This window comes from Falco punctatus, assembly GCF_963210335.1.
Source record: "Falco punctatus genome assembly, chromosome: 1".
In the NCBI taxonomy this organism is placed as follows: Eukaryota; Metazoa; Chordata; class Aves; order Falconiformes; family Falconidae; genus Falco; species Falco punctatus.
The window spans coordinates 96,656,500-96,668,033 of NC_137580.1; the positions used below are offsets into that span (position 1 = coordinate 96,656,500).

The 11,534-nt window shown below is 45.7% G+C and overlaps 1 protein-coding gene across 2 annotated transcripts in view; it reads left to right on the forward strand.

Moving 5' to 3' along the window:
• Positions 1 to 11,534, forward strand: part of RFLNA (refilin A) — a 34,179-nt gene that overhangs the window by 1,639 nt on the left and 21,006 nt on the right. For both annotated transcript variants that reach the window (XR_013924682.1, XM_080370785.1), the window contains exon 2: positions 10,973 to 11,082. Coding sequence is in view for 1 of the 2 variants with exons in the window: in XM_080370785.1 (XP_080226911.1) it covers positions 10,973 to 11,082 (110 nt within the window). In the remaining variant the exon portion in view is untranslated. The remainder of the gene's footprint in view (positions 1 to 10,972; positions 11,083 to 11,534) is intronic.

Below are 11,534 nucleotides of genomic sequence, written 5' to 3' on the forward strand. Positions count from 1 at the left end.
TACCCTGTCATGTCTGCCATCCGGCGTTGGCACTGCTGCTGGTGTGCCCAGGCAGGGGGCTGGCCCAGTGCTGGCCAGGGCTTTTCTGATAAACTCACAGAAACGTTGGCAGTTTGGCTGGATAAACTCTTAATAATGGCACGGGAGTGAAGCCCAGGTCTGACCCAGCCACCACTGCCTACCTGAAGAACTGTTAATTGCTTCGCGGTGACGCTGTCCTGCCAGGTAGATACAGGTTGGAGCTGCATCCGTCTGGACCAAGGTCGGGGAGTCCAGCTGCCAGCCATCCTTAACACTCCGGCATCCCTCGTGTGTTTTGTCAGGAGCGTGGAGCCACATTTGCTGGAGCCCTGGCTGAAGGCAAGACAAAACTGTGGGTTAACCTGGGGCAGGGTACAGCCAGCTGTCTGGGGAGCTGGTAGGGAGACATGCTCTGAGGAAGGCTGTGTGCTGCTGCCCTTTGCTGGAGGAGCGTTTTGTGGCATGAGCCTGCATGAAAGGCTTGTGTGCCACACGGCCGAGCGGAGCAGGGTTAGTAGTTTGTAAACTCAGACAGCTGGCAGTAAGTGCTGTAGATTTTGGTTAGCCTGATGCAGTGCCAGTGGAGCAGTTGAGTGCAGAGTAGGATTGGGGTAGATTTATTACGACTATTATTCTGCTTTATTTTGTTTATTTCTATCCCTGAGCTATAAAAACTGTTTTTAAAACATGAAGTTCAGAGCATAAGCAGTGGTGGTGGAGGTTTTTAAAGGATGATGAAAGTTCTTCCCCAGGGATCTTTCAAAAAACTTTTTAACGTATATAAAAGACATTTGTAGGTGTATTCCACACAGTTAATTGGCTCCTATACAGGATAAAAACTGCAGCACAAATCTTTCCATGGAAAAAAATTATCTACCTATGGATCAGTGACAATTCAAACACTTCTTCCCAGTAGAGACCTTCTGCAGTGATTTTTCACACCCTCATTTACTTTATCATGTTCTAAGGCTATTTTAGCATATTATTGAAAACTGCCTCTTACTCCTGAACATGCCAAAACCTTCCCCATGAACAATGACTCCTTCTCACCAGACTATGGTGGGTAAGGTGAGGTGTTAATTATGAAAATCAAATCTCAAACCCTCAAATGCTGTGGTTCCAAATATGGAGCTTTACCTGCAGATGACTGGGAGTGTGTGCCACCTTGATGGGACTGTTTGTGTACAAAGAGTTACCCACATGCCTCCACTTTGGCAGAATCAAGCTGTTGCTATGTATTTGTAAAATAAAATATGGGAGGAAGATGAATGAAGGCTTACTGCACCAGAAAACAGCTGGGATGGAGGTGTCTGCAAAGCTCTCTAAAGGGGATATGACAGCCTCTGTTCCAGTAATATGACAGTTGGCCACCACTCCTCCCAAGGAAGCCCTTAGATACTGAAGATGAAAGAGCATGAGGAAAAAAATCCTATTTCAGCTCTTGGGCTGTTAGAGGACTGAGAGTTTTAGTGCCCGACTCCTACGGAAGGGGGGGGGGGGGGGGGAGTTATTCCTGTGACTTGTGTAAGGCAAAATTAAGTTTTCCAGGTTTGTTGTTTGTTTTTTTTTTTTTTTTAAATTTGATCATACATGAACGTGTTATGCATTTCTGAGGAATTAACACTGTAGATGTTTCCAAATGTTGTAATTGCATGGGTAGCCCTGGGCTGCTGTTGTTAGAGTATGGGTTTCATATATTGTGGATGTTTCCTTGCCCTTAGTAGGTACAGCAGGTTGCAGAGATCCTGACACTGAAACCAATTTGACTGTATTATTTGGAGTGGTGCAGGACTGTGCTCTTTAACTCTGTTTGGTATGCTGCAAAGTAATGAAGTAAATTGGAACTTTCACTCTATTGGACTGTGCAGAGAGTTTCACTTCTCATTTCCACCCTGCAAATACTGTACTTGCAGCTGTTACTAAGAAAGCAGGAAAAATAAGGAGAGCATTGCTTGTTTCATACTTCTAAATTTCAGTGTCTAATTAGCTTTAATCTTGCCATTTAACAAGGACTTGCAGATCTATGAGCAATTATGCAATCCATGAATGTGCTTCTGTTTAACTCTACTACTCTGCTGTTCATCAGAGCATGCAGAATTGGCAAATCAATAATTGCAGCTATTTGCACACCAAGGCATGCTTTTTTTAATCGCCTGTTACATTGGTGTTTGTTTTGCTTATGAACGTGACAGAGCCAGGAATGCAGCCTGCACTCTTTGTGTTGTAATACTATAAAACCATATACATGCTAAGTCACTAACGGCCAAAATTCTAGTATGTACAGTTACAATAAATTGCTGTCAGGTGAAGAAAACAACATTCCAGATCTGTGGGAAGTATTTCATGCTATTCCTTGCTGCAGACCTATCAAAACCACCAGTCTGAACCCAGTTGTGTTCTTTTGCAGTCAGCTATTTTGCTCTAACTTAACAAATATGTTGAAGAATTTTTCTGCTCTAGGACAGCTCTTATACAGACTAAAATGTGATTGCGTGCCCTTATTGAAGACTTCCTTGTGTGTAAAATCTGTTCTCTCTCTGCTTTGTGTTATTAACTGTGACTCTGAAAAAGCAAACTCTCTTCTCTTTAATAAGCACAACTTTGTTTCAAAGACAATGCACCATTTATTCACATTTAACCAGCCAATTTGGCTACAGCTTTGGGATCCAAGAAAATAGGAAAGGCAATTTAGGGCCAGAGTCATAAATACCACAAGTTCAACACCATTTAGGGACTCTTTTTCTTTGCATTTTACTTGCAGTGCAGGAGAAACTGGCTTTTACGTCTTCAAATAAAATCCATGTAGGGAATTTGTCAATTGTTTTGTGCTTAAATGCAAATATCCTAATGAAAATAGAAGGTGACTTTTAATTACATTTCAGATTAAAAAGGCAGAACTAGGTAAATTGATTCTTAGAACCTGGGTTACTGAATCCTCTAGGCTTTGTGTGTAATGCTGGGCCAAAAGGAACATAAATGCAGTGAAATAGATCTCTGATAATATGTACAAAGAAACAGTTGCTGGAAGGGTACCTCAAAGTAGCCAAATCTGCTTAGTTTTCCCTGTTATTGTTGCCCTGAAATATAGTTTTAGGCTACAAGAACTGCTTTTGAGCTGTGCTGAAGTAAGCGCTTTGCATTCAATAGCGTAACTCCTAATGGATATTGGGGAGATTGGGATCATGTTTGTCTGCAGAACTATCAGTCATGCCTTCTTGAAGCAGCAGACTTCTTAACCCTTCCCAACACTGTTGCCACTGCAATGAATTCCGCCACTGCAGCAAGTTCCTTTTTACCTGAAGGACTCAAGTATTTGTGCATTCAACCTTCCTCACTGAACACTGACTTCTGTAGGACTATATCCCAGTGGATCAGCTGTCAGATGAATGCCCCTACATAGGGAATTTCTACTTATGTTCAGGAGTTGTGTTGGACAAGTGCTGTGCCAGAATCAGTCTTGTGTGGTGGAAGGAGATTCCAGCTTCATCTCAAGTGCAGAGGATACCTTGGCACAGCCTTCACAGGCATAGTCCCAACAATGGGGTCCAGGTTGGCATGTGTGCCAACCCTATTGAATTTATGGCTGATATTAAAAAAACAACCAAACACTTTCCTGATATGCTACATTTTGAAGAGCTCTTGGGTCACAGCGCCAGCATCTCATCCTACACTGAAAGTGCTCCAGGAAGGAGGACCGTCTTGTGAGGAGGACAGGGTGGGGAACATGGCCATCAAAGGGTTTCCAGGCAATATATAACTTCCAGACCTGCCAAGATGTACAGTAAAAGCACATGTGAGAGAAAGGCCCAGCACCCCAACCTGAGCCAGCCTGCAGCCCACACACTAAGTGGGTGACATGACTCTCCAAGCCCGTGTGGGTCCCAGCAGCTCTGGGGAAAGCCCCAGGCTTGTGGGAAGTGAGGCACCCATCTGGCACAGCAGCAGGGCTTACCTCAGGGGCTGGCATTTGCAGCCCAGCATCCTGACCCACTTCTGAACTGCTCCCATGGGGTGGAATCCTGCAGGAATCCCTTGGCAGGGGTGGGCAGTGGTTTCGGTTTAACGCTGCATCTGCTCCTGGCACACACAAACCTCACCTGGCTGTCCCCTGTCCCTCAGCCCTGTCCAGTTCTGAACATGCACCCGCTCCTTTTCCTCCATGGTTCAACGCCAGCGGCAAAGGAGGGGGAGTGGGTCACTTCTGGGCAGATCTGGGGAACAGTCGTCGGGGTCTCATCATCTGCTCCGAAAACTGTGGCTGTATCTAGGGTGGTGTCTTCTAGGTGTTTAATTTCCATTGTGTCCCTGAGCGATGCTGTGGACGATAAGCAAAGGAGCACCCATTTCCCACTTGGAAGAGAAAAGGGAGATAGGCAGGAAGGATATAATTCTTTGAAATAATAAAGCCCTGCTTTCTACCTGCAGTCTGCATTTACTGTTATCACCTCCAAATATAATCTCATCCAGCTCCAGTATAAATTGCTTGTAATGTGCAATACGTGAAGATATTGGGAAAATAAATGGTCTGTTAAACAAATACTGCTTATCAGCTAGAACGGAGAATGTAGATGTGTGTCAAATAACTCAGCCAGATCTTTCATTACAGCTGTAAATAACAGCTGAGTAAAGTGACATTTTCATGGACCTGACATGTTACCATAGTGGGAAAAAGTGGTGAGAGATTTGCTTATGCCCTAGCTAAGTTAGGAGCTGGGAATTAGGGAAACCATCATGTTTGCAGCCCTGATGCTTGGAAAACTCTTTCCCCTTACAGTCCCTAGGGATATAATGCCACATCTTAGTGCCTTCCACATAATGACCGTAGCAAAAGGAGTCGATCAGTTCTGCTCTTTGTGCTTTCTGGAGAAGGTTTTTTTGGGGGGGTTATTTATTTCAAGTGACATCAATTTCCTTTCCTTTTTGTTGCTTTGCTGCCTGGAATTTGGAAGCTAAAGAACAGTTGGTACATTTCAGGCTAGTTTCATGGCACTTTTTTCCTTATCGTTGTTCACTATTTGATAACTCTGCTTCCATTCTTGTAAAGTATCCCAATTACAAAGTATCTTAACAGAGCCCACTGACTCTAAATAACTGTTAGGGGTAAAATAACATTATTCTGCCCACTGTATTATTTTTGGTGTTGTTTGGAATTCTGCAATCTAAATACCCCTGGGAACCAGTCACTGAGATGGCACTCATGTCAGGTACGAAGCAATGACATGGAGCTGAAGGTTGTGTGTCCTAAAGTGAGAGCCCCCCACAATATGCCACCGCAAAGGAAGTGCTGTTGGTTAGCTGTAGACTGAATTCTCTTCAGCAACCAATTTTATCTGTGTTTATCTATGTGCTACTTGAAAAAAGCAGAGTTTAGCAGCCCAGGCCATTACATGCCTGAAAGGCATCAGAGTTAAGACAGAGGGAAAAATGCAGCCAAGCAAGAAAGCACTTCAACTTTTTAATAATACTGTAACTCTTTGCTGGTTGAAACAAATTATGTGGTGGAAAGGAAATGAAAATGATAGCACATTTACTGCTTAATTTTCACCTTGGCTCTGTTCTGAGGTCCTAACATGCACATATGGGGCTTGCCTTTTAATCTTTCTAGTATCTTCCCTTTTACCTCCTCAGCCTTCCTGGACTACCAGACTCCTTTCCCTGTGTAGACATTACAGGGTTGTGGTGGCTTTTGCAGAGCTGCAACTGAGAAATAGCAGCACGGCTCCAGTTACTGGGGACAGATTAATCAGGTCCCAGCTGCAGCCTTCCAGCACAGTAACCCTAGGGTTTGTTCTTTGGACAGACAGACCTTGTCTGTGAATTACTTATGGACAGCCTGGTCTAAGGACACGTGGGTTTCTCTTCCTCACCACCAGTGACCCCCAGTAGTGTTGCAACAAACTCTGTTCACTGCCAGCCCATCTGTGGTGCAGGGCAATAATGAATCTCACCTTATTTGTGAAGTGCCTGGAGATCGCTGAGTGATTGCTAGAAATGAGCCAAGGATCATAATTTTCTCAAGGGAGCTCAGAAGTCCAGTGTTCCTCTTCTTTCAACCATTCCTGTGCGGAAGGAAAAAGAATTGAGTCAGTATTTTTTTTGACAGGCAGAACATTTTTGTTCTGTTTTTACCTTAAAACAGATTGGAAGGAGCTGGTGTCAAACTGTTGCCAAAAAGCCAGCTTTTGACATGTGCCAAACATATAACATTTCAGCTCCAAAGACAAATCTTTTGGAAAGCTCATATCCCCTGTTCCTTACTTCCCAACTCCAGGTGAGATGCAGGAGCAGACATTTCAGAACATCACTGGAGGTAAAACAAAATGTCATCTGAAGTGCCTTCCAGTTGCTGCAGTGTAAAACCTCTTAATGACCCTTTCACTCTGTGCAAACGATTCAGTTGCTTGTTTGGTGAGCAGACTGCAGGGTCTTAGTATGATTTCTGTTTTCAGACTGCGCTTTGTAAGTTATTTACATCTTCCATGTGCAGACTTGCAGGTGACTTCAAGGTTTCTGACCTGCAGCAGCTCATGGTACTACTCGTGGTAGATAAGTGGGAATCTGTCATGGTCTCTTATGAGTGGTAGAAGTTCATGGCTTTGGCTTGTCAAGTCCATAATTGTTGGAGCTTTCTAAATGAATCAAGCCAAGCCTGCAGGTCTGAAGCTGGCGGTTGTTTACTGCATATGAAATGCATTAGGAAATGAATGCCTTTTGTCACCCTTCCCTTGCCCTGAGCAAGGTAAACTATAACCCACAATGGAAACAGTCTCATCACCACCACTCCATCCAGAACTAACCTGGAGAAGACTTAATCCGGCTGTCACCAAATTCGGTGGCAACTTCTTGACTCTGATTGATTGTCATGCATGACAGAGCCTCGTTTCTCCATGCACACTGGTGGGGTTTCTGCAGCACATCCTTGTTTCCTGTGCCCTGCCACGGGACACATGATTTCCCTGCCATGGGACATGTGATTTCAACAGGCACCATTTGCCTCTGTGCCCATGCTCTGACTGAGCAGCACCCTGGCACCCTGCACTGTGCAGCCTGTCCCCATACAAATGCTGGGGGCCAAATACCCCGGCCATGTTCCTGCTGGAACATTCCACAGGAAGGACCTCGCCTCCTGCATCCTCATCTCTAGGTATGTTTAGACCATGCTTAGTGTCAGCATATGTTAGCAAGAAGTGTGAAGATCTGCTTGCCTGGAGGCACTGAAAAAGCTTCTTTGAAACTGCTTCTTTAAAACTGCACTTTACAGATCCCCTTTCGGAATGGTTAAGAAATCTGGATTTCTCCTGCATTAATCTAGGCAAGAAGCTCGTGGCTACCATCCACCCAAGTTTGTCACTTGCATTCTAGCAAGCTAGTCTGGATCTGAAAAGCATCTTAATTCACAGCTGTTCCATATTACCCAATCTTCACTTGTCCCTGGCCAGTAAAGTAAAGAAGGTACTCGCATAGCCTAAACTCACAGTAAGACAACATTGGGGTGCCTATGCAGCTCAGACGAGTGCCTCCCAGCCTTTTTTCTGGTTATCTAAGTTTGCAATCAGTTTTGACAGCACGGCCTGAAAACATTGGTTGTTTAGAAGCTGGGACAGAAGAGCCTTCCCAATTCCCTTCTGCCTCTCCACTTTTTGGATGGTTGATACAGAGTGTGAAACTGTCTTTGGTGGCTGTGACCTGCTTTCCCCGATAGGGGAAACAGCAAACCACCAGCTTGCTGGTTACACTCAGAACTACTGCCCCTTCCCAGCCAAGGTGAGCACGGCAAAGGCTCCCCAAAGGCAGTTCATGAAGAGAGCAGGGTGTACGGAGCACTCCAGATGCACTTTCTTAGGCTGCCAGTCACACAAAAGAAGATGGAGCTGGGCATGGACGTGGGTGCACGCCCTCCAAAAAAAATCTGTGTGGTCCTGGAAGAGGCAGTGGTATTTAAAGGCTTTCCTTTCAGAGCCTCTTGCAAACCTGCACCCTGTTCAGCAGCATTGTCTTCGGAATATAAAAGCCCAAACCACTTAAAAGTCAGCATTGTTTTGTGAGAGTCATGGTTCATGATAAAAATAGGACATTCAAATATTTATCAGTTAAGAGGCATCATATCTTTAGGTCTGCTCTTCACGTTACAGGACAAGGCCCACCCTTCTGCCCTCTGCAAATCCAGTGTTTCATCTAGGAAGCTGGAAACACCTGCTGAGCTGAGCTTTTCAAAGGGAGGGTCAGAGGTGATAATTTTCTCATCTCACCTGCAAGCAGAGACCAGTTTGGGGCCTTTTGGACAAGACCTCCTCTTAAGTGGGCCCAGTGTAAAAAGAGGGCAGGTTCTCAGCTGGAGTTTTGCCAATGTCAAGTATGGCCACAGGAGTATAAAGACAAAGAGAAGTCTCCTGAAGAAGGGACATGTATCCCCAGCCTTTCTTCCTTCACCAGTTAAAGCAATGTGCATCTCCCTGCAGGTGAACCCCCAAAAGGCCACCTCGCCTGCTGTTTTCAGAGCCCATGAATGCATGTGCACGTGGTGTTGGACTCCTGCGCCCAAATGAACCTCTCCTCATGTACAAGATCTCTTTAGGAAGAGCTCTGGCCTTGTGCAGACTGTTAAAAGCTGGAAATCTGCACCCTTGTGAACTAAGGCATGTCTGATGTAAACAATTTCACATTTCAGAAGCAAAGAGCTTTATTTACGACCAGAAAGCCTGCCCTTTCCCTCCCCTGTGAAGAGTGTTGAAAGCAGTCCAAGAATGAACTTTGCCTTTTGGCTAGTGTTTGGTGGTGAGGGTGTCTATATATATGTATATATTTTTTTCCCCCCATACCTATGCAAATACTGTCTTTTTTTTTTGACAATGGAACAGAAATATTAAATCAAAAAGAGGAGTTGGCCCTTTTACTTTACAGTTTAACGCAGTAGTAAACTGCAGGGATATTTCAGTGTGGAAAGGGTAAACAGCTTTGTGGCTTTGGGACACAGAATTGAAGGGCTTGGCAAATTCAGATGAAGCAATGACATTTTTTGCCTTAGCCTAAGGCAGAAAGCCCAAGCCACTAGAGAAAGTCAGACCTCAGCTAGTGGGATCTGATGCTGTTGAGTGGACTCATCAGAGCTTTGCCATTTAACACCAGCATGAAGGATAAACTGGCAAGCATTTGGGGACCTGTGTGTTGTACAGGGTAGGGCACAAGCTGCAATACCTCTTACCCAGCACTGCCATAGGAACCAGGTCACAGCTCCAGTGTTCTCTCCTCTATCACCCAACCAGAAGATGCTCAGCAAGGTAAAAAGGAGTAGCATGCAAAGAGCAAGCCAATACAAGAGCTGTGTCCTCAGCTACCATCAGTGGATTCTGTGCGTCCTGAGATGATTGTACCGATTTACACTGGTGAAATATGGCTGTGGTTCTAGCACATACAGCCTACGCATGGTGGAAGGCAGAAAAACTCCATGAACTTTTCAGCCATCTGGACACCTCTCAACCCTGCACAGAGACTGCTAGCCATCTCCTTTAAAGAGATCCTGTGTCCCCGTCTGTCATACTGCTGACAGAAAAGTGGTAGCAGGGACCAAAACCTGCAATGATATTTTTCCAGGAGGGCAGGATTAGGCTTAATTAGCTGCTGGGCTTGGTCCAGACACCAAACACAGGATCCCTATATTTGGGAACCGATATTTAAGAGCACTCCAGTATAGACAAGTAGGATTACTCATTTTTGTGGTGGGCAGAGGAGCCTAGGCTGGACTGTAACAATTTGTCAGAGTAACTTCAGGGTGTAATTAGTCTTAAAAGTCCAGGTTTCAGTGTCATGAATTGGAGCAGTTCCATTCATTGAAAAGTCCTGGCTTGAAACTGGTTTCCTGCACTGCAGAGGCCGCAAGATGCCCCAGCGTCTCACCCCACACTCAGCCGTGCACGGTTAACTGCAGTGTCCCTTGGAGCATGACACCGTTTTTGGCACAGAGACTTCAGCAAGTCTACCACTTGCCACGCTAGATCTTTCAAGGGATACATTATTTTCGGCATATATATATATGTATATAAATACATACACACCTCACCTCAGTAGATGAGCATCCTTTAAGTCAGCAGACAGGCCCTATCTGTGTTACATCAGACTTGGAGCACTTCACCATGCTGGTGCACTTGGCGTTGTTGTAAGACTTGTTTATTCATAACAGTGAAGGCAACATCAGGACTAAAGAAAACCCACAAACAATTACAGTTCTTATGAGATACAAGAAAGGAAGAAGGAAAGGAAGGGCTGAATTTCAACGGACAGATCCTGCAGCATGGAACACCGGAGATGTGGGCAGAGCTGCTTACCTGGGAGATGTGCTGCGCAGAGGGCAGTGGTGGTGGTGGTGGGTGGAGGGCAGCATCAGCCCTGGGAACTGGAAGTCAGCCTGAATATTGACACAGCCACGAGTGGCAGATCAGAAAGTCAGGGCATCTTAATTACAAGGCCTGAGCAAGGCTTCTCTGTGTGAGGATGGGGGTTAATGGCCCCGTTCTCTGCCAGCCACCTCAAGGCTGTTTTTTGGCAAATTGACAATGGTGCTCCCCTTTCAGGGTGGAGAACAGTGCCTTCCTCCGTGCCATCAACACTCCGCTAGCCTGGGGCCCTGCTACAAACCTGGAAGAGACAGGGACTGCAAAGGAGGAGCTGAGTGACGCTGAGAGTGCAAGCAAGGCGAGCTTAGCTTGCATGAAACAAAGTTGGTTCTGATGCTGCTGCCACAGTCACCTGTTCTCATTGCCAAAGAGCCTGTCACTTGCAGTGTACCCACAGGATTCCGGGGAGATGGAGTTCAGCAGGGTTGGAGGCACTGGTGTCTCCTGCCAGCACTGAACGCGTTGCTGCTGGCTGCTCATCTGCTAGCCACAGCACATTATGAACTGTGCCAGCCTCAGCTGTTGTGCCCCAACACTTGATGTGCTCTTCTTCCCTGCAGATGCCTTACCTGCTCCTGAACCCATCCATGCCAGAGATGAGGCCTCGAATGCATCCTGTGTTTTTTGGAGAAAGCATTGAGGTCAGCCCTGAGCCTGTGCAGGAAATCAGGTACAGATGGGACTGGGTGGGTGGGTGGGTGAGTGGGGATTTCTGTCTTTTTTCTGGTGCTTTTCCTTCTGCAAAAAATTAAAATGTGTTACAAATGGGGGTCATGGTTATTTTGATGGGAAGGGAGGTACAGGTGGGAGAGTAATACCTGAATGAAAGACACTGACAGCAGCAGAGACGAAGGGGTGGAGGCAAGAGATGGAAGGAGGTCCTAAGAGGTCCCAAGGCTTTCTCCTTCTAAGGCCAACTCAAATCCAAGGCTATGAGAGAAAACCGTTACCACCTGTAGGCTTGATGGCCTCCACCAAGTAACCTGATGATCTTCATCCTGTTCCCTGCTGACTTATATCCTCAGAAGCAGCAACACCCTTGTAATTGGCACCTGTTTTTGTTAGCCCTTGCAGCAGAGAAACCCAGCATGAGACCAGACCACAGAGACAGAATGAGGTCCT